The following is a 26,511-nucleotide window of genomic DNA, read 5'->3' as shown; positions in this document are numbered from 1 at the left end:
TTATATATGTCCAACAATGGCTTATCATCTTACTCAAATGGATTTCATGGAAATCACTTCAATCAGCCAAAAGTCTGATATACAAACACAAATACTTGAACTCATCTAAAGTTCTGATTAAAAATTGGAAAGAGGTGAACACTAAAAGGATACTCAGGTTAAACAAAATTAAAATTGGAATTATAATTTTAGTACTATAAGCACAGGAACAGATGAATCTAGAATGGTAGAAAGCTAACAACATAAAAAAAAGAGATAACAACAATACACTGGCATAGAACACTATATATTTATTCTTAAACAAGGAGATAAAAAACAAAAGCCAAACTCTATCAACATGATAGAGACATTCAATCTAATTTTAAAAAAACAAAGAAGGCCTGAATAAGTAGCTCAGAATGTTCCCATGTCATGGGAAGCCAAATTAACTGGAATTTGGGTATGCCAAACCACAAACTATGTGATTATGCATCCTGCTCAAATTATGGTTTCTCATAGGAGCAGCTTAAAAACCACAAATGGGTCTGTCTTTGGACTGTCATGAAGATCAAGGACTTGGAATTGTTCCTCTCAGAAAGAAATACATTTTTGTGCTCATTACCTTGCAGTCCATTAAGGATAGAAATAATCTCTAAAGATTTATTTGGAGCTAGTTCAGAAGTTTTGGCTTCAGCGCTGTCTGGTTTGGATGCCATCTCAGGCGATATACCAACATGAAATGGTGGTTTTGATGAACGACGTAATTTAAATGCTTTGGGGGAATATTTCTCATCTTTATCAGCTTTATTCTAGTTTAAAAAAAAGAAATATTCTATTAATATACCCATATAATTTATCTTATATCAAGAGTTAACAGAATGTTGAGAATAAAACAAAATCAAATGGCAAGAATTCATATAAAGTAAATCTAATTGAGATGCTAAACATGTGTTTAGAAGAAACGTATCTAATATGAATAGAGAAAGATAAGAGAACTTGATAACCCACCGATGTAGAAACTGTAAGAGTCAGTCAGGGGACTGAATTGATGTTGGTTTGTTTTGCATGTTTTCTTAATGTATTTATGTTTGTTTGTATATTTTCTATCAATAAAAACTATTAAAAAAAATATCTAAAATATATACTTGTAAATCTTTTATAGACCTTAATATTGTGCAGAACCATTTCACTTCTTATCTGATATATATCTACATCTTATAGAATTTTAGGTATCCATTTTTCAAACTGGTAATTAAGATACATTATTACTGTTCACAGGTGGGTTCTATTCAATGACTTGGAAAGCATTGAAAAGATTTAAACAGCTCGAGGGCAATGTTTAGAGGTTGGGAAGAATTCAAGTTTACAGTAGCAAAATAATGCAAATAGGCAGGGTAGGATTTTTGAATTTCTTCATTTTGAGGAACAAATTGGAGGGTTTTTAAAAATTGATTCAAGTCTATTCATGATGTTTATTTCTGTAGCTATGATAGATTATGATCATTATGTGGTCTTAAATAAGTTCTAGCTCTTTGTATGGTTATTTAACCGCCTTGTTTTGCATCACTGACCTGCTATGTATGGGAAGAAAAATCTTCAGACTACAAAGTTTGCTTACTAAGACAAATAATGTAGTTCATCAAATGATTATCAGTATACCAGTAACTACTTGTTGTTTCTGAATAAAAATGGTAACATAATTTGAAATACAGTAATCAGATTTGTTAATTATCAGCTTTATTGACAAATCAGCAGAAGACACTATGTTACTTCATAATGAGTGGCATAATGACAAGCAAATATGAAAATGAAGTCCCTGTGTAACTCTTTTTCCTCCAGCTAGAACAGCTGCTATCAATAGTAAATCATGACAGTCTTTCTTTCTATTTCGATGTAATATTCAGCATCAGCAGTCTAAAATAATCTACCTTTATTTTCTTTCGATGCTTTATTTTGGGTACATTTTTGTCTGCTGGTCTCACTATCTTGTCCGCTTTTATCCATTCATCATACCTAGAAAGAATTGAAATACATACACTTTACATTTTGGAGATAATTAAATGTAGGCTACAGAAAAACACTTTATAAAATATACATTTTATAAAATCATATCTTCTCTAACAATTCAATATATTTTCATGTTCATTATGTAACAACAATAATGATTATACTGGGCATATTTCAGGATGGCTTCCTATTAAAATGGAGCAGAGACATGAAACATGATATTAGCATTAGCAGTATTAAAATTGTACAGCTAAATCCAGTGTCAAATTAGCAAACGTTTGACCAGGCAAGAAGAGTTCCCTTTCTCAACCCATTTTCTGAAATCTGCTTTACAGATTCCAGTCAACCAGCATTCTAGAGCAGACTTGGAGGAGAGAAAACACTAAAGAATGCAAGACAAAGGTAAATCCAATCTATCTACAATATCTGTTCCAGAATATGAACTCTAGCTGTTATTTTGATTACAAAAAAAAATTGCTATGCTTCCATACTCCTATAAGACTTATAATAGTTCTGAAGTAGAAATTAAGGAAATTGTCACTAGATTCTTTCTCCCATCAACAACATATATTTAGAATTTAATTCAAATTACACAATCCAAATAAGCATTGATATAATCAGAATTAACATATTTCGTTAGCTACCCTCCCTCATTCTCCCAAACTAAAAAAGACTAATGAAGTAAGAATATTATACTACTGCTAAGTAATCTTTTAATCAGAATAATTCATACTATTCTATCTAAGTCATCTGGCACATGCAATCATGTGAGCTATCTATATAGCGATCTTAAAATATTCTGGTAGAACGCAGAATACAGTGAATTACAATAGCATATTTTTAACACAAAGGAAGAACATAAAGGAAATACCCAAGCAGTTAGAAATACAATCATTAAAGCAATCTCATTCATGTAAACACACATACAAACACACATGCTTACTATATGATTTATGTCAAAATAAAGCACTACTCTATCCGTGTAATCTAAGGTAAGAAGTCCAGGGTATACGTGTAAGGTTTGTGGTACAAATAGAAGTTTTTCTGGGTAGAAACACAACCTCAATGGGAAATCTGAATTACAACCATATGCTCCAGCAGTAATCCGAAAGCTTGGAAGACTAAATCTCTGGTCCCCATGAACAAATCAGATTGGATCCAGCTACAAACACATTGCTTTGCCTTTAAAGTATATCTCCTACTGTATACAACATCTCAGCATCATACTCAAGAGAAGCTAGAATAAAAGCCCTTATATAAACAGTATCTAAACAACATCCGTTAAAATTAAAATAATTCTGAAAATACATACTCAAGTGTGAAAGCTTCCATTCACACTTGAATTCTGAAAGTACATATTCTATGACATAAAACCCATTCCTTTACTTTTCTGAAATACATATCCCATGAAGTTAAAAAGGAACGTAAATGAGGCACAAGTTAAGAAAGCAAAAGAAAATAAGAATCCTAACATTCAGGATCTTCAATACCAGCTTTTTGTTTTTCTGATTAGTGATGACGTCATTTTTAAACAATTCAGTTATAAAAATTAAGATGTAAGCATGATAAGGTTTTTCAGTTATGACTCATGTTTGGCCAACACCCAAAGAGTTTAGCATGCCCTTTCTTTGGTCTTCCTAGACAAAATTACTGATAAAAGTAATGCAGATGGTAAGCAAAGATGACAAGGAGCTTATTTAGTAATATCCAGAAATAAAAGGCCAGTTACAAAGTCTTTGCAAAGAATATTTCAATAAAGAAAATGTCTGAAAGATATGAAGATTTGAGCAATACAGGAACTACATAGATTGGAATACTTAGTTAATGGCTTAAAAGATGACAAGAATGTTTTGGCCAAAATATCAAATTTACTGTTTCCCCAAAAGCACTAAAGTTATGGCAATAAGCCAGAATAAAGAGAAGATGCTCAGACGTAGAAATACAAGATTATGCGAAGATGGATCTTCTTAAGAAATATATGGCAACAAGAAATTAAGTTTGACCAAATGAAAGTATAGATCAAGATTCTAGGTACTCAGAGAGAATGGTTATTCGATTTAATCCAGATTTTCCAAATGAAATCTCATCTCACTTCTACCACAAGTTAAAATGTTTGACTTTAGGTTTTGAAAAATGTGAAGAACTATTTTGTTCAACATAACATGACAGCAGAATAAGAAATGTACATGCTATTTCACTGCTCAATATTAAGATAAAACTGAGGCAGGAGATTGACTCAATGAGATTTTTTATTTATTTACAGGTAACTTACTAAGCTATTTTGCTCTTAGAATAAAAATAATTTTAAGTAGTATGATGATCTTCACAGATCAGTAATATTCTATTTGTTATAGAACATACAAGTGTATTTTAGAGTGTTTTAAAGGAAGTAATCACTAGCTAAATCTCAATTACCTCATATTCCATCCGCAGTAGTGCACCAAGTAAAGGACTTCTCCACCTTCAATCTCAGAATCTTTAATACTAGCTTCATACATTTTTTGATTTTTCCCTCGTCCATACCGCACTTGGACTTTCATGCCTGGTGGATAACACTCAAACTCTTCCTCTTCATTTCTGTCATCTTCCTCCTCCTCCTCATCATCATCTTCCTCCTCCTCCTCTTCTCCTTCTTCATCTTCATCTTCTTCCTTAATGGTGACATCGCTTGAAAGGTTTAAAAAATGTCAGTTAATAAAAATATTGAAAAAATGTTCCGTGCCAAATGGTGTATACTGATTAATATTGGGGATGCACAGAAGGAATAGTAGGTTCCATATATATTTATATGTATAGATAGAAAGATATAGCTATATACACACATTTGTATATGTGTGGTATATATGTATACATACATGTATATATGAATTCCTTTAAAGATGAGTGATTTTTAATTAGAGTTGGCAACTGACAAGAAAACAGCAAACAATCAGAGTAGTGACAAAAAGAGGCATTTTACGGAAGATTTTAAAAGATGACTTGGTTTAATGAAAATGTTTCATTACTATCTCTGGAAGCTAAAGATGTATGTTACAATGCTACGGGGATAAATTATTCTTATCTGAAGAATGTTTCCCTCTCCCTTGAAATTGTATCATCTTAGTGACTTTGTTATGATGGCTCAATCGGTAACAGATTGTTTAGAAAGCTCACCTGATTATTTTGTTCTATTTTATTTATTTGTGATTAATATCTTAGTTTATATAACCAGAACATTCAGAAATGCTTTGAACTAGTGTTTGTCAAAGTTGAAGCAGTAACCTAAGCCTCAAGTGAGTATTTCAGAGTATTATGAAGCTCAAAGAAAAAATATTTCTAAACAATAGAAATATTATTGAGAGTTTCAAAATAATATAAACTTTAAAACACAGTACGGCATTTATTGTGTTTTCAGACTTTGTAAGAAATATTTCATTATAGGCTTCCATCCCTATTAAATGCTGGACAGGGGCTTTATTTTCTCTACTGAATTTTAGTTTGGGAAAGGAAAGAACTCAAAATTAAGGTCTGCATTTGATTAGGTAGACCAGAAATGAATATACTAGATGGCAGTAAACTTTGCCTGCTTCTGCTGAAGTCACATTATTTTACCCAGTACTGATAATCCTTGATTTACAACCATTCATTTTGTGACCATTCAAAGTGACAACAGTGTGGAAAAAAGTTACTTATAACCGGTCCTCACATTGACCATTGCAGCATCCCCAGAGGCATATGATCAAAATTTGGACACTTGACAACTGGCATGTTTTCACAATGGTTGCAATGTCCCAAGGTCATGTGGTCACAATTTGCAACCTTCCCAGCCAGCTTCTGACAATCAAAGCCAAGAGAGGAAGCCGGATTTGCTTAATGTCTGCATGATTCACTTAACTGCAGTGATCTGCTTAACAACGTGGCAAAAAAAATCATGAAATTGGGCGTGACTCACTTAACAACCAGCTTGCTTAGCAGCAGAAATTCTGGTACCAATATTACATCAAGGACTACCTGTATAAAAAATTAGCCTGATCCTTAATCTGGGTAATAGTTATGACAAACAGAACAAAGCTCTAGTTATTTCTGCAGTTGACCCCTGCTTTATATTATTTCTCTATATTTTTCTCTAGTAATGAATTTAACTCGTGGCATTAAAAACAATTATGTTTAATATCTGAGCATTAAGTTAAAGAGAATCTCAACCCACAATAAGCATGGTTGAACAGATTACAATTAACAATAGAAATGTTGAGGTAGAAATGACAAATCTAAACTGTAATTTTTGATTTGTCCAAAAAAAAACCCCAACTTTTAATTTAACACAATTTAATAGCTCTCTCCCACTAGTTAGGTTATGAAAGTTCATTTTAGTACATATTTCTTTCTTAGTAATATAACCAGTCTCCCAAAAAAGATCAAACTGTACGTTAATATTTTTAGTACTATTGACACTTAACTAAAAGTTAACACTTGTAACAAGTGTTAAAAGTGTGCAGTATACTGAAAATATTTGGGGATCACTTAAATAACTTTTCTTATTTAAAATATTTTTGAACAGAAAATCCCGTATTGTAATATTTTTCTCATACTACAATATAAAAAAGTACAGCATTGCAAAATTGGTATGCTGATGATGGCAAAGGAGGAAGCATAAAAAGTTCAAATATTTTTAAAAACTAAACAGAAAATTGCCATTGAGTGAGCAGAACTGTTTAAGTGATTTTCAGTAGTGGACACTGGAAATTATAAATACTCTTCTTAAATAATATTAAGGAGATCTAAAAACAACATATAGAATTTATCTCCCATTCCCTTCTTTTCCTTTATACTTATTTATATCACCAGTATATTTTAATTCTTATTTCAAAATACCTAAAGCTATATGCTATATGAATGAGACTATGTTAATTGGTAATTCTATCCTTTTAGCATGACAATAGTTTAGTATTATGGTAGTATGAAATGAGAATGGCCATCTAGTGGAGTTGGGGCTACTTCCTGGTAGATGCCTAGCTGATTTGCAATAAATTGGAAACAATGGATCAGATTTAGGTTACGGGGCGTTGGTCCTACCTGAGACGCATCTTCTCGTGGGGTGGAGACAGCAGCCAGGATGGGGTGTGCTCATCTGCTATGCTGGTAGACTGAGCCAATCAAAGTTGTTAAATCCCGCCCCTGTTGCCGGGCAGACCCAGCTTTTGGTGAAGGCAAGAAGAGAGGCTCGGCGTGTGGGACACTAGCTTTAAGAAAGACAATACACAAGAGATAGAGGACAGACTGGAGAAGGGAGGGTCTGGCTGCTGTCTCCACCCCACGAGAAGGTGCGTCTCAGGTAGGACCAACGCCCCTTCTCCATTGTGGGTGGAGACAGCAGCCAGGATGGGACATACCAAAGATTTAAGTCCCTACAAAGGGGTGGGACCAGTCTGGTCCGAAACAATCCCCCCTTCAACCACCCGCTGCAACACTCTACGACCAAAGGCGGCCTCCGCCGAGGCAAATTTGTCCAATTTATAGTGTTGAATAAACGGGGATGGCGAAGTCCACGTAGCCGCTCTGCAGATCTCCAGCAAAGATGCCTGGGCCACCCAGGCCGCCGATGTCGCCGCACTACGGGTAGAATGCGCCATTAGACGAGGAGGCCTCGGAAGAGCACGTAGCTCATAGGCCTTGGCTATCGTTTGGCGAATCCAGCGACCGATGGTAGAGGCCGACACCTTGTTGCCCAAGGAACATGGCAAGAAAGACACAAAGAGTGATTCCGTTTTGCGGATAGTCGCTGTTCGCTTAATGTAAATCCGCAGAGCCCGACGGACGTCCAGCAAGTGCCATCGCCGTTCGAGGCGGTGAGACGGTCGAGGACAAAAGTTAGGCAAAATCAGTTCCTGCATGCGGTGGAAGGTGGTATTGACCTTTGGCACAAAGGTGGGATCTAGACGGAGCACCACACGGTCCGCATGGAAAACGCAGAGATCCTCCCGTATAGAGAGGGCAGCCACCTCCGAGATGCGGCGAGCTGAGGTGATCGCCACCAGGAATGCAACTTTACACGTGAGAAGTCGAAGGTTCACTGTCCGTAAAGGTTCAAATGGACCCGCCGTGAGCGAATTAAGAACGAGCGAGAGATCCCAAGTCGGGTACCTATGTAGAACTGGAGGGCAGAGGTTCGTAGCACCTCGTAGGAAACGGCGAATCAGCGGATGCTGAGATAGAGAGGACAACGAGCCGAGGGTAAGTATTGACGAAATCGCTGCCACCTGCCGCCGCAGAGTGTTGGGCGAAAGGCCGCTGGCCAGACCCTCCTGCAGAAAAACCAGAACATTGAGGATCGATGCTTGAACAGGCTGAACCCCAGTACGATCACACCAGGTACAGAAGGCTCGCCAGGTGGCCGAGTAAATCCTGTTAGTTGAGGGCCTCCGCGACGCTTGAATGATGTCGATTACTTCTGCGGGTACGTTGACATCTGCGAAGGACTGCCGCTCAACCGCCAAGCGGTCAGACGGAGCCACTCTAAGTCCGGATGCCTCACGGTCCCCTGTGTCAATGCGTCTTCCGGTTGGGGTAACTGCCACGGACGGCATGTCGAGAGGGACACGAGGTCGGCGAACCAAGGCCTGCGAGGCCAATAAGGAGCCACAAGTATAATCTCTGCCTGTTCCATCAATAACTTGCGAAGCACCCGAGGGACCAGAGAGAACGGAGGAAAGGCATAGAGGAGTCCTGGAGGCCACGGGGAGCGGAGAGCATCCACAGCCTCCGCATGAGGTGATGGGTAGCGTGATAGGAAGCGTGGCAATTGTGAATTGTCCACTGTGGCAAAGAGGTCTATCACTGGGCTCCCGAAGCGCGCCACGATCAACCGGAAGATGTGCGGATGAAGATGCCATTCCGCATGGTCCAGTCGCTGACGGCTCAGCCAGTCCGCCTGTAGATTGGTGGCACCTGAAATGTGCTCCGCCCGTAGCGAGGCGAGGTGGATCTCCGACCAGAGTCCCAGCCGCCATGCTTCCGCCATCAGGGATCGAGATCGAGTTCCCCCTTGGCGATTGACGTGAGCCTTCGCCGTCATATTGTCCGTGAGGACCAGGACATGGGACTTGGCTACGATGTGGCGGAAAGCACGCAGGGCCAGGAAGACCGCCCGTAGTTCTAGCCAGTTGATCGGACGACGGGATTCGACGTCGGTCCAGGTCCCCTGCGCGATCTGGCCCAGACAATGAGCTCCCCAGCCGTGGAGACTGGCATCTGTTGTCACTACCACTCTCTGCGGGTCAAAGAAAAAACAACCCCGGGATAAAGCCGATGACTGCCACCAAGTTAAGGACCTGAGTACCCTCCTAGGGATTGGAGTGGGAGAATGAGAGGTGCCTCTGCCTGCCTTCTGCCAGGGTAAAAGGAACCAATGAAGTTCCCTCGAGTGAAGCTGGGCCCATGGGACGATAGAGATGGCGGATATCATCTTCCCCAGGAGTTGGGAAAGGACAAGGGGAGAGGCAGACCTGGAACGTTTTACGTTAGCCACCAGTGATCGCAAACTCTTCTGTCGCTCACGCGAGAGGTAGACCCTCCCCTCCACTGAGTCTATCAGGGTCCCGAGATGGAGCAAACTAGTCGAGGGAGTCAAATGGCTCTTTTCAATGTTGATGGAAAAGCCATGGGAAACCAGAGTACGGACAGTAAGTTGCAAGTCAGAAAGAGCGCCCTGATGGGTAGATGACAAGATTAGGATATCGTCTAAATAGCATTGTAGACGGATAGACCTGGCCCGAAGATAAGCTGCCAAGGCAGCCAGTACCTTGGTAAAGGTACGAGGGGCCGACGAGAGGCCAAAGGGTAAGGCCCGATATTGGTAATGTCGACCCCCGTAACAGAATCTAAGGAACTTCCTATGGGAAGGGAGAATGGGGATATGGAGGTAGGCCTCGGTGAGGTCTATCGAAGAGAGGAGATCGCCCCTCCTAACACCGTCGAGAATAGACTTTAGGGACTGCATTTTGAATTTACGGTATGCGACATACCGATTGAGGCGCTTGAGGTCCAGAATGGGTCTCCACCCCCCCGAAGACTTTGGTACGAGAAAAACACGGGAATAAAATCCCGTGCCCTGATCAACCTCGGGCACAGGTTGAATAGCCCTGATTGAAAGGAGATGCTGAACCGCCGAGTCCATAAGGGATCTCTTCTCGATGTCATGAGACAGCGGGCAGCGCACAAAAAATCTCGGAGGAGGGGAAAGGAATTCAATGGCCAGTCCAGATGTTAGGGTGGCCAGGACCCATTTATCAGAGGTGGAACCCTCCCAAACATGGGCGAAGAGGGCCAATCTGCCCCCTATGGGAGGGTCCGGAATGCAGTTAACGACGGCGTCTGGGGAAACGACCTCCTCCCCCTCGAAAGGGCCGTTTGGAAACGAATGTCCTACCTCTAGGCGCTCTGTCCTGAGCCCCCCGCTGTCTGGGCTGAAAGGTTCCATGAGGCCTGGACAATGACGAGGGAAAACTAGCACCTTCGTAAGGCCGAGACTGGGACCGGGACGGGTAAGGATGGAACCTAGGCTCCCCCCTGCGGAAGACAACCGGAAGAACCTTTCTCTTATCCTTCGTTTCAACAAGGAAGGAATCTAGAGAGTCCCCAAACAACTTGGAGCCACCAAAGGGGACCGAAGCCAGACGCCACTTATGTCTGGCATCGGCCTGCCAATGGCAAAGCCAGACCAACCGACGAGCCGAAACGGAAGAGGCAAGAGACTTAGCCGCAAAACGAGCGGCATTGAGGGTGGTGTCCGCTGAAAATTGCGTTGCAGCTACGATCTTATTCAGTTCCTGCCGAATGCGGACATCCTCAGTAGCCAGAGTGTCCTGGAGATGGCGAAGCCAGAGGAGGGTGGTGCGGTTAAAAAAGGAGGCGGTTGACGCTGACCGGATAGCCCAAGCGGCGCCCTGGTGAGCCCATTGCAAAACCTGATCTGCTCGTCGTTCTTCAGGCCGGAGGCCTTCATCGGGAACTCCCGGAACTGCAGCTTGGGGCAAGAGAGCGACCACAGGCGCGTCGACAGATGGAACCTGTAGGATGGAGTCCAGGTCTGATGACACAGAAAAATTTCGTTTGTCCGTTGAAGTAGGGGCTGGAGCCGCTCCAGGAGAAGACCACTGCTTTCGAATCACGTTGAGGAACAGAGGTGGAGTCGGAATTATGTCCATTGGCCGTGACGGTTCAGCAAACAGAGAGTTCAGAACCCCCTTGGCCTCGGTTGAAGAAGCCGGCGCTGGTTTAGGAGTGTCCAATTGGGCCGTAGCGATTGCCTTGTGCAGAAGGGATTTAAACAAGTTCTGAGGAAATAACCCCGAGAAGGCGGGTTGATCCGGGGGAAGATCCTCATCTTCTGACAAGTCCATATCCGGACACACCTCGCCAGCCACAGAAGAGGGACGGCTCGAGATAGATGAAACCGGAGAGTCTGGGGCCTCAATTGACAAGACATCATCCGGATGCACCTCCCCTCTGGAAAGGGTCGCCGCAGAACAAATGGAATCCGCCCTATCGGTGGAGAGAAAGTGGGAAGCCAACGATTGTTGCACCGCCTTCGTAATCATTTGCTGTATCTGTTCTGGAGATGGAAATTCGCGTTGCTGAATACCGTCAGAACTCTGATCTGGCGGGGGAGGTTGAACCACCGGTTCAGGTGCGGATTGCCCTGAAGGAGGCGTAGATAAAGGAAGCGGTGGCGGGGCAAGTCCCACAGAGATTCCGGTTGAATGACCACCGGGCAATCTTGCAGAGAGACTTGGTCTGGTTGCGCTCCCGTGCCGGACGTGGTAACCCCTCGGGGGGAAACAGCGGCTACCTCCCTGTAGGAGGTCTGATGGGTGCTCGCTTTAGCGCAAAGTTTCTTGAGGACCTTGTCCCTGCGAGCTTCAGCGCGGGAGGTCGTAAGGTGGGAGGATTTATGATGCGAGCGGGGAGCGTCAGATCCAACAGATCGAGAAGGGAGGACCGCAGAGTGGTCCTTTCTGGGGTGCGAGTCCCCCTTATCCTGGGGGCTCTCTGGGCGGCCCGCCTTCCGGCCATGTTTGGATTTCTGCAAAGCCTTGGGCATCTCAAACCAATTAATAAGCCTCGCCCAATATGCAAAAATTGGAGGGAACAGGAATGAGTGTGTCAGAAAGCACAGGCCTAAGCCTGGAGGCCCGACAAATAAAAAACCCCAAGGCGGAGGGCACAGATAAAGAGGGGGCCAAAACCAATGGGAGCGCAGCAAAAAAACTCCACAGAGCCAAGGAGAGCCCAGGCCTGCACCAACAAGGGGTGATAATCTGCCCTGCACCCAGAAATTGCGCTGGGAAGGGAGTGCGAAGCTCCACGCCAATAGATCCCCCTTCAGGGGATCGTGCCCTGTTGTCAGTGGGGGCGCGAGACCCCTCCTCCACTACCCACAATACAGGGACCAGGCAATGCTAATGAGGCGTTGGTGCGGCAGAGAGGGGGCGCGCAGTGTATTCACGGCAATCAGGCAGGCCTTAAATTGAATTTGGCGCCGAAAAGGGGGCCTCAGATGTGCGACAACTCCCCAAGCGCCAAACGAATGAGGGGTTAAACGCTCCAGCCGTCCGTGTCGGGGGCGCGAAGCTCCGCTTGCCTGCGCTAATCCGCTGCAAAATTCAAAGGCGGAAGGGAGAACAGTGCGATGGAGAAGCCGCCGTTAATAAATGCCCTCAAAATGGCGGCCGGAGATAAAATGAGGGGGCGCGAAGCTCCGCAATGGGCTAAACAGGCAAACAGTCGAGTTAAGGCTCGAAGCCTCATCCACGGGGGCGCGAAGCCCCACAGACCGCAGGAAAAACCGCAGCGGTTTACTCGCTAAAAAACAAGGTAAAGGCCCCGATAGCGAAGTCGCAACCCAATTAGATTTAATTAATAAGGGAAAGGGGTATCCCCAGATAACCAGGCAAACCAGTTACTGGGGCTTTCAAGTCTCACAGTTAGAATCGCAGTCCAAGCGCAGTCCACAGAGAAGTCCAAAGTCAAACCAGAATATCAATCAGAAGCAGAAATCAACGACGGATAGGGTAGAATAAGGAGAAAATTGCTAGAGGAACAATCCCACACGCCTGTCTACGCTGACAGACTGAGCCAAAAGCTGGGTCTGCCCAGCAACAGGGGCGGGATTTAACAACTTTGATTGGCTCAGTCTACCAGCATAGCAGATGAGCACACCCCATCCTGGCTGCTGTCTCCACCCACAATGGAGAATACTACATTTTACATTTTTAAACATTGTTTCTTGTTTATCCATCAGCTCTTAGAAAAATTAGGAATATAACAAACCTTAGCAACTGATGGAACTATTGTACTTAAAAGGCCACTCCAACATTCCCTCAAAATGCAGTTACATAGACCGATGGGCTTGTATTTATGCCACTATTTATCCTCACACCTTCCTTTGTTTTGTTCACCATGTTGCCCTAGTGATGGCCTAATAAAAAATACTGACCCAAAAGAGAATTTTATTTTTATTTTATTCTGGCCAATTTGAGTACTTTTCTTTTTCTTGTGTTATGCCCAACTATTTAAAACAACAAATGATTAAAATATTTCTAGCAATGAAAATAAAGACAAATGGATGGAAAAGGAAATTAAAAATGATATGTTTTGTTATTAAGAGCTCAGTTCTGTTAATGAAAGCAAATTCCCAGGCTGCAGTATATATTCAGTAGTAATCTTTAGTTTATGTGTGCCACATTAAGTTATAAAGCAAATCTTTGGTTCCAAATTCTGGATCCAGAAAAAAAGCCAAACTAGAATCTGCAAGGTATGTCTCCAGCCCACTGTAGGTAGATAAAAAATAATAAAAAATAATATTATATAATATAATATATATTACATTAGTCTCATCTTTTTCTTGTTAAGGTTAATTTCTAAGCTTCCTTGTTGCAAATAAAAGGTTGCAAAATCATGGATTGTAAAAGTAATACCAACAGTCCCATCAGGCAATATTATCTCCTGAGAATATATATCAATTTCTAATAAAGTTAAAGCACAATTTATTTATTTTTTACTATTGAGTGATAAAGAGTGATTAACAATTATAGATGGAAGATACAAAGATTTAACTAAAATCAAGAATGTTCATTTCAAGGAAAAGCTGAATGGTTAAGAATACATACATATTGCATGTTTTTAAATAGATTGCTGTAATATGAGGACCAAAGCAACCTATCCCCAAATTGAAAATCTTGAATTATAGATAAGAAGCAAAGTATTGAACACCTTGAGTTAGAAGTCCTTAGAAGAAAAGTCCAGTATGGCTTTGAGGAAATTTACTTTGCCATATCTGCATCCAAGTAAAAGCTCATATTCTTATATTTCAACTTTGATAAACCTAATACAAGAAGGATTTGTATAGCAGCTGATATCCACAACTCTTAAACATGTTTCTTAAAACTGATGTGTAATATTTTTAATATAAGTAACAATGCAAAAGTCATAGTCTTGGAGAGCAGTGAACCACAAGCTTAGAGCTTTACAGCAGAAGAATCAGAGTTCAGTGTAGCAATAAGATTGCAAAGAAAGATGAGAATGTAAGCAGGTCCCATTTACAAATCATTTGAAGCAAGTAAGGTAAATATTAAGGAAAATAAGAGATTTAACCTTCAGTATAGGAAAATGAAAGAATCCAGTAAGCAGCAACAAAAGGAACTATATTAGAAAGTCATTTGGAAATGAAGATACATATTTCTTGACCATAACTGTATAAACTTGGTATTAATGAAGTGTGCAAAGAAATTCTCCATCAATTCTAGAAGGATTCCTATAACAATAAGTGTCTATAATTTTTATCTGCCAACTCATACCTTAAAATAGTACAAGACCTACTTTTCTCTACAACAGTCACTTTTTCTCTTGGTCTGACAAAAAGTCATTAGCCACTCATAAACTTCAATGGCTGCGAGTGGATAAGCATTTGGGTCTCCCACCTATCGTGCCAACATGTTAACTCTACAGTATTTGGAAAAGGAAAAATATCAATTGCCACCAAATTCCTCCTAAGAATATGTCTGTCAGCAAAGTTCAACAGAAGCTCAATAAGTCAACATTCCAACATTATAAAAATTTAACTATTTAGCTTGTCTCTCGTATGTGCAAGAATACACAGAATGAAGTATTTAACTATTCCGCAAATTAATGAGGTAAATCCAGTGACATCTGAATCTTTGATATTCTAGTAGATGACTACCCTTCTTGTGCATTTTAAAATGCACCCCATAAAGTTTCATCAGTTCATACAAAGCATAATCAACAACGATATCTGGTAGAATTCAATATGATCCTACCAGCATTAGCATAACTCATCAGAAGATTGTTCTGTATGTTATGCTGCTCAGATAGTTTTGTTATCAAATATAAAAAGTAAATTGAACATTTTCGCAAAAAAATGCATTATAGAAATAAACATTCTGATTTCAGTAATTTGTTATTCATTATAGATATGCTGACTTTAAATTACACACTTGCAAAGGAAAATGCTATTTTAATACATTTAAATCTCCCACTTACGAAAAGTACAATAATCCCTAACCCTTTGCTTCCTTTAAAAAAAACTGTCTTTGTCTTTAGTTTAAATTCTGTCACGACACAATTCTCAAACAATAAAATTTTTTAAAGAAATTATCAAATAAACCTATCTTCCAAAATATATTTTAACAAATACAGCCTTATAATTTTATAAATTCAACAGCTAGCTAGAGAGAAAATACTGTTGTTGTCTTTTCTTCTTCTTGACTCCAAATATTATTTTAACTAAAAATCTATCATGAAAACCCTTTATAAAAATTTAAACAAAACAGTGGCATACTTCAAGACTTGACTCCATACAAACATGAAGAACATTTTTCTAAGTGCAAAGTAAAGAGACTTTGGTTTAAATTTTTACAGTTCCTTTCTTCAAAGCTACGTGCAAACAGAAAATTGTCAGTAAAGCTCACTGCACAATCCTAAATCTCTTACTGCATTTCAGAGACTAATAAAGTACAGTCATTATATAAAAGGCAAAGTGTTATTGATTTCATTAAGGCCAAAACTACAATTGTACTACAATGCATTTCAGAAGCATGTATGAAATATAATAATAATAATAATAATAATAATAATAATAATAATAATAATAATAATAATGAATGCGGACTTTAGGAAAATATGATGCCATGGTAAGGGAAGAATGGAACACCCAATATGCCAGTTGGGAAGGCAATGCTATCCTTACATTAATTAGGATATAAGATATAAATTCTTCTCCTAGAAGGAGAAGAGAGGGAGAAGGAGAAGACATTATAACTTAATGTGCAAGGTGTTTTATTGCACTTAAAGCAAAATCCAACAAAGACATCATTCTGGCATCTTGTCACGCATGATTTAGAATGGGAAGCCACATACCTCTGCTTACTACAGTCGGATTATGTTCACACAAGTGTAATCAATTAAACAAACTGAACAGTTAAAGTTTTAGCTACTGCATATGCATGTCACTCTAAGCTTGGCCATGCTGATTTTGGGAATGTGTTCTCAGGTTTGTTTGTCTGTTTGTTTAAAAGATTTATATGGTTGCCCATCTTAAACAACTCTGGGTGGCTCATAATCTATATAGTACTAAACTCTGGTGTCAGTCAAATATATTAACCACCCCCTTTCATTTTTCAACTGCTTTCTACTCTGAAATTGAGTGTAGACCAGTTCCTCCTCTGGCCACCGGAAATCAGATAGACTGGTCCCAGTCTGCTGTAACCCTTAGGAGATCATATGATCCTATATTTAAACTGTCTCTGACAACTTCCTACAACTCCATGGAAAAGCCAGCAGGGATCTACGTTGTTCTGAAGTCAGAAACATACAATGTTTTGGTTAAAACAATTACATTATTTTCAGCATAATTATGCCATGTGGAAAGAGATGGGGAACATTATGGTTAAGAGATGAAACCAAATGTCATTGGAATGCAACAAGGAGGAGGAGAAATGAAGAAACAGAAGATGAAAGGGCTGCATGTCTCCAGAATCACAAAGAAAGGTACAGAATGAGGAGACAAGGGAAGATCAAATGAAGAATATGTGGCAAACTCTAATTACTGTGAGAGTTACTCAACACAGTAGGTATTGAAGGTCCAATAACAGGACCTCAATAGAGAGAGTGTGAAGCAAAATGCCTGGCTTGTAAAATATAGTATTTCTGCTGATGTTGGTGCCACAGCCAAAGTCTGCCATCATTGCCTTCTTATTCTTGAGAGGGAGGAAGAATGGAAGGATTTTCAGTTGCTCCCTGCCAACTTCTCACAAAGAAACTCAAAGGGGAAGCTAGCAGGAAATCTGAAGTTGCTCCAGTTCCCTCAGGTTTTTTGCCCACCCTTGATCATTCTGTTTCTCTGTTCTTAGGTAAGGAAATATCTCTTAAATAATGACCCAATGGGACATGGGCTGTCTAATAGCAATTATAATTCATTGTAAAACTTATAATGAAGTTAACAGCCACTGCAGAAGCAATGCCCTAGCATAGGCCTCCATGTTTTTTTAGAAAAAACAGTTCCTCCCCACTTCATTGGAAGGGCAGGAGAAAGAGGCAAAAATGTAACAATTGTCGGTATATAAGACTCACATTTGAAAACAAGTGTATTTATTGAAATTCATTTGCACTTACTTAAAATACATATTTTATTTCGTCTAATCAAATTCAGAAAAACTTATTCCTTGGCTGTTCATTTTCCCTCCTGATTATTTCTGAGAGGTTTGGCACTAATCTGTCTGTGTGTTGGAGAGGAGGGGTGGTTAATTCATTAATCAAGTTAAGAATTAATGTAACCTTATTTTGTTGGCTTTGAAAGATGGGTGCAGCGGAGGAGAGGAGAAGGGTAATCTGACCAGGGCGCCAGGGGGCAAAACGAAGGGCAGTTCCATCAAAGTGATAAGTGGGAGGGGCAGGTATGGGGGGTGCAGGGGGCCATATCAGGTTCTGGGAGTGGGCACGTGCTGTCTTCGAGCGATTGCACACTCCAGCCCCCATAGCATGGCTCGTGTCCTGGATTGCACAGAGTCTCAAGCCCTGGGTCCTCGACTGATATTATGTAATGCCAGGTCGGTAATTAATAAAGCCCCCCTCATTTGTGATTTTATTGTGGAGGGGGTTGTAGACCTGGTTGGGATTACGGATACCTGGATGGGCCAGGAGGGGGGGTTCCCCTCGTTGAAATGTGCCCTCCAGTTTTCCGTGCATTTCATCAGCCGAGGGCTCAGGAGAGGGGTGGGGGAGTAGCGGCAATTATTAGAGAAAGTCTTTGTCTGAGGGAGGCCACTGTTACTCAGATAGCCGGATGTGAGTCCCTTTTTGTGAAGTGGGGTCACGGGGTGCAGATGGGTTTGCTGACTACGTACCTGGCTCCCTGCCATGTGGCGGCAACCCTGCCTGAGCTACTTGACGTGATTGCCGGGGTGGCAGTTGATACCCCCCGACTTATTGTTATGGGGGACTTCAACCTACCATCCATCGGTGAGACGTCAGAGGTGGCTTCCATGAGGGCCATGGACCTGACCCAATTAGTGCAAAGCTCCACTCACACAGAGGGACACACTCTGGACTTGATTTTCATCTCTGGTCAGTGGCTGAATGATCTTGGTAGAGGGGACCTAGACATTAAACCCTTGTCATGGACAGATCATTCGCTCCTTCACTTAGACTTTCAACCGCTTCCCCCGCCGCAGGAAGACGGAATCGACTAGATGGTTCCGTCCCAGGCGCCTGATGGATCCAGAAAGGTTCTAGATGGAGCTTGGGCCATTTCCTGAGACTCTGGCACACAACTTGACTGAAGACCTGATGGCCACCTGGGATAGTGCAGCTGCAGGGGCTTTGGACCGCATCGTGCCTTTGTGGCCTCTGACCCGATGCCGATCTCAATTGGCTCCTTGGTTCTCTGAGGAGCTAAGAGAGATGAAGCGTCGGAAAAGACGCCTAGAGAGTGTTTGGAGGACTAGTCAATCCGAATCTGACTGGACACAGGTGAGGTCTTATATCAAGACCTACCTAGTGGCGATAAAAGTTGCAACATTTAACTATTTTTCCGCTCTTATCGCATCTGCAGAGAACCACCCAGCCACTCTGTTTAGGGTGACTCACTCCCTCCTTTGGGTGGGAGTGCGGGAAGATCCCTTGCAGGGTCGAGCTGAGGATTTTGTGCAATTCCTGCATGATAAAGTCGCTCAGATTCGGGAAGGCTTGGACTCCAACTGGGTGAGTCCGGGGAGGGAGACGGGGGTGAGTCTTGAGAATATTATCTGGGAAGAGTTTGACCCCGTGGCACCCGAGGACGTGGACAGGATTCTGGGTAGGCTTAGTGTTGCCACACGTTTATTGGACCCGTGTCCCTCCTGATTGGTAATGGCCTCCCGGGAAGTTACATGAGGCTGGCTCCAGGGCATTATAAATGCTTCTTTGAGTGAGGGTGCCTTTTCTGCCACCTTGAAAGAGGCGGTGGTGAGGCCCCTCCTCAAGAAGCCATCCCTGGACCCGGCTGTATTAACAAATTACCGTCCGGTCTCCAACCTTCGTTTTGTGGCGAAGGTTGTCGAGAGTGTGGTGGCACGACAGTTACCCCAGTACCTGGAGGAAGCTGTTTATCTGGACCTGTACCAGTCGGGCTTCAGGCAGGGGTACAGCACAGAAACAGCATTGGTCACATTGGTTGATGATCTCTGGAGGGCTCGGGACAGGGGTTGTTCCTCTGTCCTGGTCCTATTAGATCTCTCAGCGGCTTTTGATACCATCGACCATGGTATCATGCTGCAGCGGTTGAGGGGGTTAGGAATTGGAGGCACCATGTTACGGTGGTTCTCCTCCTACCCCTCCGACCGCTCGCAGTTTGTGTTGGCAGGGGGGCAGAGGTCGACCTTGAGGCGCCTCGCTTGGGGGGTGCTGCAGGGGTCGGTCCTCTCACCCCTTCTGCTCAACATTTATGTGAAGCCGCTGGGTGAGATCATTCGTGGTTTTGGGGTGAGAGTCCACCAGTACACTGATGACACTCAGCTGTACATCTCCACCCCAAACCACCCCAATGATGCCCTTGATGTGATGTCCCGCTGCCTGGAGGTCATGCGGGTCTGGATGGGGAGAAATAGGCTCAAGCTCAACCCTTCCAAGACTGAGTGGCTGTGGCTCCCGGCGTCCCAGTATAGTCAGCTGGTGCCATCGCTGACTATTGGGGGTGAATCTTTGCCCCCCACACACAGAGAGGGCCCACAATCTGGGTGTCCTCCTGGACTCACGGCTGTCTTTAGGACTCCTCAAGGTACCGTCGGCCAAGTTATGTCGGCTGGCGACACCCAGGAGGAGAGCCTTCTCTGTCGGAGCTCCTGCCCTTTGGAATGAATTGCCCCCAGATATTTGTAGCATCTCTGATCTCCGGGTCTTTCGCTGTGCCCTCAAGACCCTACTGTTCCGACAGGCGGGGCTGTCTAACTGAATGATTTTAAATTGGATTTTAATGTTGGGTTTTAAAATTCGGCCAAAACTATTTAATGATTTTAATTAATTTTAACTATGATATTGTATATTTATATTTTAATTCTGGCTGTACACCGCCCCGAGTCCTTTGGGAGAAGGGCGGTATATAAATAAAATTATTATTATTATTATTATTATTATTATTATTATTATTATTATTATTATTATTATCTATGATAAATCATCAGAATTTGTAAGCTCTAGTATTAACTATACTTAGCATTGGTACAAACATGAGGATTAAAATCTCAGCTAAAATGGGGAGTGTATGATTATTTTCTAGAAATGAGAGATGAAATAGGGAGGTATATTCCCAAGCATATCATTGTAGGAACCTAGTATTATATAACCAATCCTTAAAAGAGACTTAAATAAATACTGGTCACACAACATTAAAAGTTCCTGTCCGTTAAAATGCAGCCCATGCAGAGTAAAAGAATAGAATAAGTCAATCTCCAGATGCTGGCATTATTCAAAAACTAGTAGTAAAGAACATTTTGCAATTTCAACTATTTTAATTGTAACAGAGTAACGCAAACTTCACTTCAATAAGTCCCTTCAATGCAAACATACTATTATTAATTTCCAGAATGAAGCAGTTACTAAAAGATTATCGAGATAGTAAATTTTATACTGTTTTTATGAATTCCCAGCAAATTTTCTACAGGTATCTGAAATTACAGATATATTTCAATGTTAGTTTTAGTAATCTATCATATCTTCTAAGAGACGTTACATTAAATCACTAAACCCCTCTTTCCCATAAGATAATAATGCACCTTTGTCTAAACTTCCTAATTTATAAGTCAAAAGGTAACAGTTCCAGACAGTACATTAACAAACTTGCTGATGCACATACAAGGGAAGACTTTGGGATTAATGAACCAGAGTTGCAGAATGTTAGAAATGAACACAGATTAGTAAACTGATTTAAAAAATCTAAATCTGAAAATATAAGATGATAGATAGATAGATAGATAGATAGATAGATAGATAGATAGATAGATAGAAACACATGTATATATAACCTTGAATCATTTTGTTCTATGATAATCATATAGTAACTTTAAAAGGATCCTTTTATATCCCATCAGATTAAATAACTTTATTTAATCACAAAAATTGGACCGCCATAGTTATATGCTGTAATCTAATATGATATATCAAGCAGAATTCTGCAAAATTCAGTAATGAATGCCTATGGAGGCATTGGTCATTCTTGGTCATCCAGGTCATCGTTGTCTGAAAGGTGCTTTTTAAGGGGCAACTGGACCAGAAAGCCCAGCTGGCTCTTGAAAAAGCACCTTTGGTTCAATAATGAATATTCATAGCTGTGTAGTTTCAAAAGCTTGCTTTTATTGTATTACAGCCTAAACCTAACTTTGAATTCCCCTATGTATTTTCATAAAGTTGCAACAAAGATGTAAAATGTTTACTCTGAAAGTATTGAGTAAAAACGTCTGAAAGGCCAGAAACCTAATGGTAATAATTTTACAATTGTATTTTATGTTGTAACAGGTTAGTAAGAAGTTCTCAACTTTTTCTTGTTTTTTTAATTACCAAACACTATACCTAAATAAATTTTGATGATGAAAGACTTTATTGTGATCATTAACCAGCATTAGAATGAACCTTTGATGAAAAAACATCCACACAGGAAACTGTAACTATGTTCCATGACTATATCCTGTGTTTGCAGTGTTCCATCCACAGATACAAAAATAGTTTGAGTTTGTTAAGTTTAATGGCATCAGTACATTTTGTTACCTAGCCAAACCAATATATGCAATCTATGGAACTGAAGTAGAACAAAAGAACAGTGAAAACTGCACACTGAAAGCAAATCACTAATGCTTTCTGTGTTAACATGAGGTGTAAACATGATCTATGAGGCAGTATCTTCTCAGCTAAAACATCATATAAACAACTACATTGACAATGTAAATTGCTCTACTGTATCTCCCTGTCTCTCTCACACACACCTACACATACATACACACAGGCACACAAACACATAAAAATAAACATTCTGGAGCAGTTCTATTGCCCCAATATCCTAAAACAAGAATGACACTGCATATTTCAATCACATGACTAACATATTTTAGATGCATAGGTAATATGATATTTGTATGATAATGAAATTCAACCCAGAATCAACATTTCTACATGTAATGCCCAGAATTTTCTAAAACCTTGAGGGCTGTAAAATAACTTTTAAAAAGCTGAAATTCAATATATTTTTATTAGTAAAAATATAAGGGAGTCACATCACGTTTTGGGTTAGTAAGAGACATTACCATTTGTATAGTACCAATATACAGTGAAACTTCATTTTAATGGGGGAAGAAGTATTCATTATTCACAGATGTCCATTAAATAAATCATATAATTGGATTATGTCATTTTCACACTGACATTACATAGATTATACAAATTATATCATTTGCGTCTATTGTATATTTATTCACATCTATGTGAGAACATTATATGAAATGACTCAAATTATGTAATTTGTGTGGTGTTAATGATGCAAATTATGTCATGTACAGTATGTCATTTAAACAATGACATCATTTTGTTAATGACATAAACTTGTCATTATATACATTAAATGTAAAGTCTATCAAACTTCAGTAAGTTGAGGTTTCACTGTATTTAACATTACTGTGGGTTACAGATACATTGTTAAAACATTTACATTTAAAGGTGGCATATGCTAATGAATTCTAAAATATGCAAGGCAACTTAAGTTTTTCCAAAATGATTCTCAAGTTTATTCCATACCTACAGTGCTTCCATACATTTTCTAAAAGGCTCCTTTTACTTAACCTCCCTACTTTTTTAGCAGGTTTTTGTCACAACCTAATTTCAAAATTCCACCAACAAAATCACTGGAAACATGTAATTATGAAAAGGTAATAACAATTCGGTAGTTAGTGCAGTTAACTGAGAAATTACTGTAACTCACTTGTCTTATTAATAATACAATATAAAATTTGAACAGAAAAGTTCCTACACATTAGTTCTGGGAGTCCTTTCTTTCTCAAAATCTAAATGCCTTAAAGATAAGAGTCCCTACTCTAGTAAATGACAGCAAAATCACAGATACTGCTATGTTCATTTCCAAGTGATTTTACTTGAATCATTCATTCTGTCAAATACTGACCAGCCAAACACAATGAGTGGAGTGGAAGAATGAGCAGAACTACTTCAGCAAATGCTTCAACAATCTCCTTAATACCTACAGAATTTCTCTTAATCAAAAACCAGAATAAAAATTCATTTATAACACTGATGCAAATAAACTGGATAGCCAGACAAATTATATCCAACAAAAATTTCTGAATAAGGCAGAATGGTGATAAGAAATGTGATATCTATCCTTCCACGGTTTTTAAAAATTTACATCTTGTTAAAGTCTGCTTTAAAAAAAACATGCTCCTCTCATAGAATTTAAAATAAAATAAAAGAATCTTACTTTGATATCTCCCTCTCTTCAGTTTCTGGAATGGTGTTCTGATTTTCCAGATTTTTACATTCTGTGTCTTCTTTACATTCCAGATTGGTTTCATCATTTGTTATGGTTATTGTTAACTCTTTCTCCTGGTCATTTGGAGGCTCCTGAAAACATTTTTTAATTCCCTATATGAAAGAGGAACACTGTTGTCATTCACAATTAAAGAAACCAAAAACCAACAATTAATTAATATTACATCCTTACTATTCATCCACAGTAGGGGTCCATTTTCATGTTTTGTTGTTAAGAAAGGTGTTGTGTGGGTATGCTTATGAATCAGTTTCGTTGTTAGATATGAAAAACTGCATGTTTAGAAATAAATTTGCTTGCAAATTGATGCCCTGTCCAGCATTTTTAAGAAAGGATGATGTACATGACCTCAAGCAAGAAATAGGACGGAAGTCTATTATCAAAAGAGCTACGTAATTGGAATAGACTACTTGGTCATTAAGCTAAGCAATCACTAACTGTGATTGCTTAGCTTAATGTGAAATGTGAAAATCACATGACTGTGATTGTGCTTCTGATTTTACTTGTTTTCCTTTGCTTTATAGCATCAGAAGGACACAACCCAAACAGCTGAGTGACCCAAATGGCAGGAAGTGCTTCCAGAACTTGATTCACAAGGAAACCAGATAAATGGGTAAATGTTATATAACCCTTTTCCCTCACTCTGCTCCCCTTTGGAATGCTTATCCCAGTGCTGGGATAATTAGCAAGAAGAGAATTGATGTTTGTATTTACATTCATTGGGATTACAAGTGACTAAGCAGGCACATATTATACACATTGGAAGGAATGTTCTAGTATCAGCTGTTTGCCTAGCACACTCATTACTCTTAGCAGGGAACCCACAGGGCAAAAAAGCCCTCAATGGGAAACTGATTAGGGTTTTGTCAGTGTCAGGCAGCAAGGGAGGGGTCTAACTCTAATTAAGGTCAAAGACCTGACCTTGTTAACTTGGATTAGCACTTTTCAGGGAATGTGCTGGGCTGTGAACAAAAGCAGTTCAGGAAGAGATAACTTATTTAAGCAATCCCTTGGGGGCGAGGGGGGGGGGACAGCATAGGTCAAGCATAGGACAATACTACCAGATTGTAATGATGAACACGTGACTAAGAGACAGACACGGTAAAGGTCATAAGAACCAATGAGAATTGGTTGCAAAGTTATCTTTTCATGGGTGTTGTAACTACACTCATGTATGTTTGTATATATTTGCCAGTAACCTTTACCCCAAGATAAACTTGACAAAATTAAAATTGCCCTGAAAAATAAAAAGTCCTTTTATAAAACTAATTGATCCTTCATTAGCAATGATTGTATCCAAAGGTTACCCTTCTCTCTTTATTCTTTTATTAAAAGAAAAGATTAGAAAAGGGGAGGGAGGGAGGGAGGGAGGGAGGGAGGGAGGGAGGGAAGGGAAGGAAGGAAGGAAGGAAGGAAGGAAGGAAGGAAGGAAGGAAGGAAGGAAGGAAGGAAGGGGCTCCTCCCAGGCAATGGCTAATCTTCAAAAACAAAAGCGTCTTGAAGACTGCCTTGATTTCAATAATATCTTAGAGTCTTCTGAATGAACATTAAACAAGCTACTACTCAATTGCTGCCCCATTCACATCCAAATGGAATACAGGAAATTCAGAATCTTCAGTTAATTATAGCAATTCTTTGGAACAGAAAATAATATATATCTCAGTATTAAATACTAACTTTTCCCCTTATTTTTGATGAAGATTGTTGTAAAGAAAGCATTCCTATACAAATAGTTCTTGTTTAATGGCACTAATTAAGACAGGAAATTCCATTGTTAGGTGATGTAGCCATAAATAGAAAAAACATTTTCTAAGTGCATCACTTAGCAACAACAGTTCCAAAAGTCACAGTTGCTGTTAAACAAGGAATTTGTAGGTTGTTAAGTAAAGACCTCAAGTGACTGCAACTTCATGCTGGCTTCATTCACTTTGGTTGTGGAAAGCCAGCAGAGTAGGTTGCAAATGACAATCACATGACATTGGGACACAGCTGTACAGTCTGGTTGTAACTACAATTCATTCAGCACCATTTAAAGTTCAAATGTGTGTTGAATGAGTGATCATTAAACAAAGACCACCTGTAAGATAAATCAGTATTAATATATGTCAATATACAGTTTTATTATTTACCCTGACTTTTTAAATATATAACTGAAGATGACAAACATACTTAATACTCCCATTTTTCTCCTGTGACATTGGTTGAACTGAGAAAGAGTGACTGGCCCAAAGTCCCACAGCTGGCTTTCATGTCTAAGAAAGGCCCAGAACTCGTAGTTTCTAATCTAATCTTTAATATCGTACCAAACTAGATCTCAAAATATCATTTGGGCCTTTGGAAATAGTGTTATTTTTATTTTTCCTAACTTTTCCCCATGTCTCCATCACCACACAACTAGGCCTTTATATACTAATTGAAACTTCACTTTCCATCAATAGAATTACTTGTATGGT

At 40.2% G+C, this 26,511-nt stretch overlaps 1 protein-coding gene across 1 annotated transcript in view; it reads right to left on the bottom strand.

Annotated features, from left to right (window-relative positions):
- Positions 1-26,511, bottom strand: part of ARID4B (AT-rich interaction domain 4B) — a 102,048-nt gene that overhangs the window by 12,381 nt on the left and 63,156 nt on the right. The window contains exons 16-19 of the mRNA XM_070932553.1: positions 23,990-24,153; positions 4,402-4,653; positions 1,908-1,992; positions 602-788 (exon numbers count right to left, since the gene is read on the bottom strand). Coding sequence (XP_070788654.1) covers positions 602-788; positions 1,908-1,992; positions 4,402-4,653; positions 23,990-24,153 — 688 coding nt within the window. The remainder of the gene's footprint in view (positions 1-601; positions 789-1,907; positions 1,993-4,401; positions 4,654-23,989; positions 24,154-26,511) is intronic.

This window comes from Pituophis catenifer, unplaced genomic scaffold (assembly GCF_029215685.1).
Source record: "Pituophis catenifer annectens isolate HBS135680 unplaced genomic scaffold, rPitCat1.0.hap2 SCAF_1, whole genome shotgun sequence".
NCBI classification, from domain to species: Eukaryota; Metazoa; Chordata; class Lepidosauria; order Squamata; family Colubridae; genus Pituophis; species Pituophis catenifer.
Note: the sequence above shows the minus strand (reverse complement) of the source record. Positions and strands in the feature narration are given on the sequence as shown.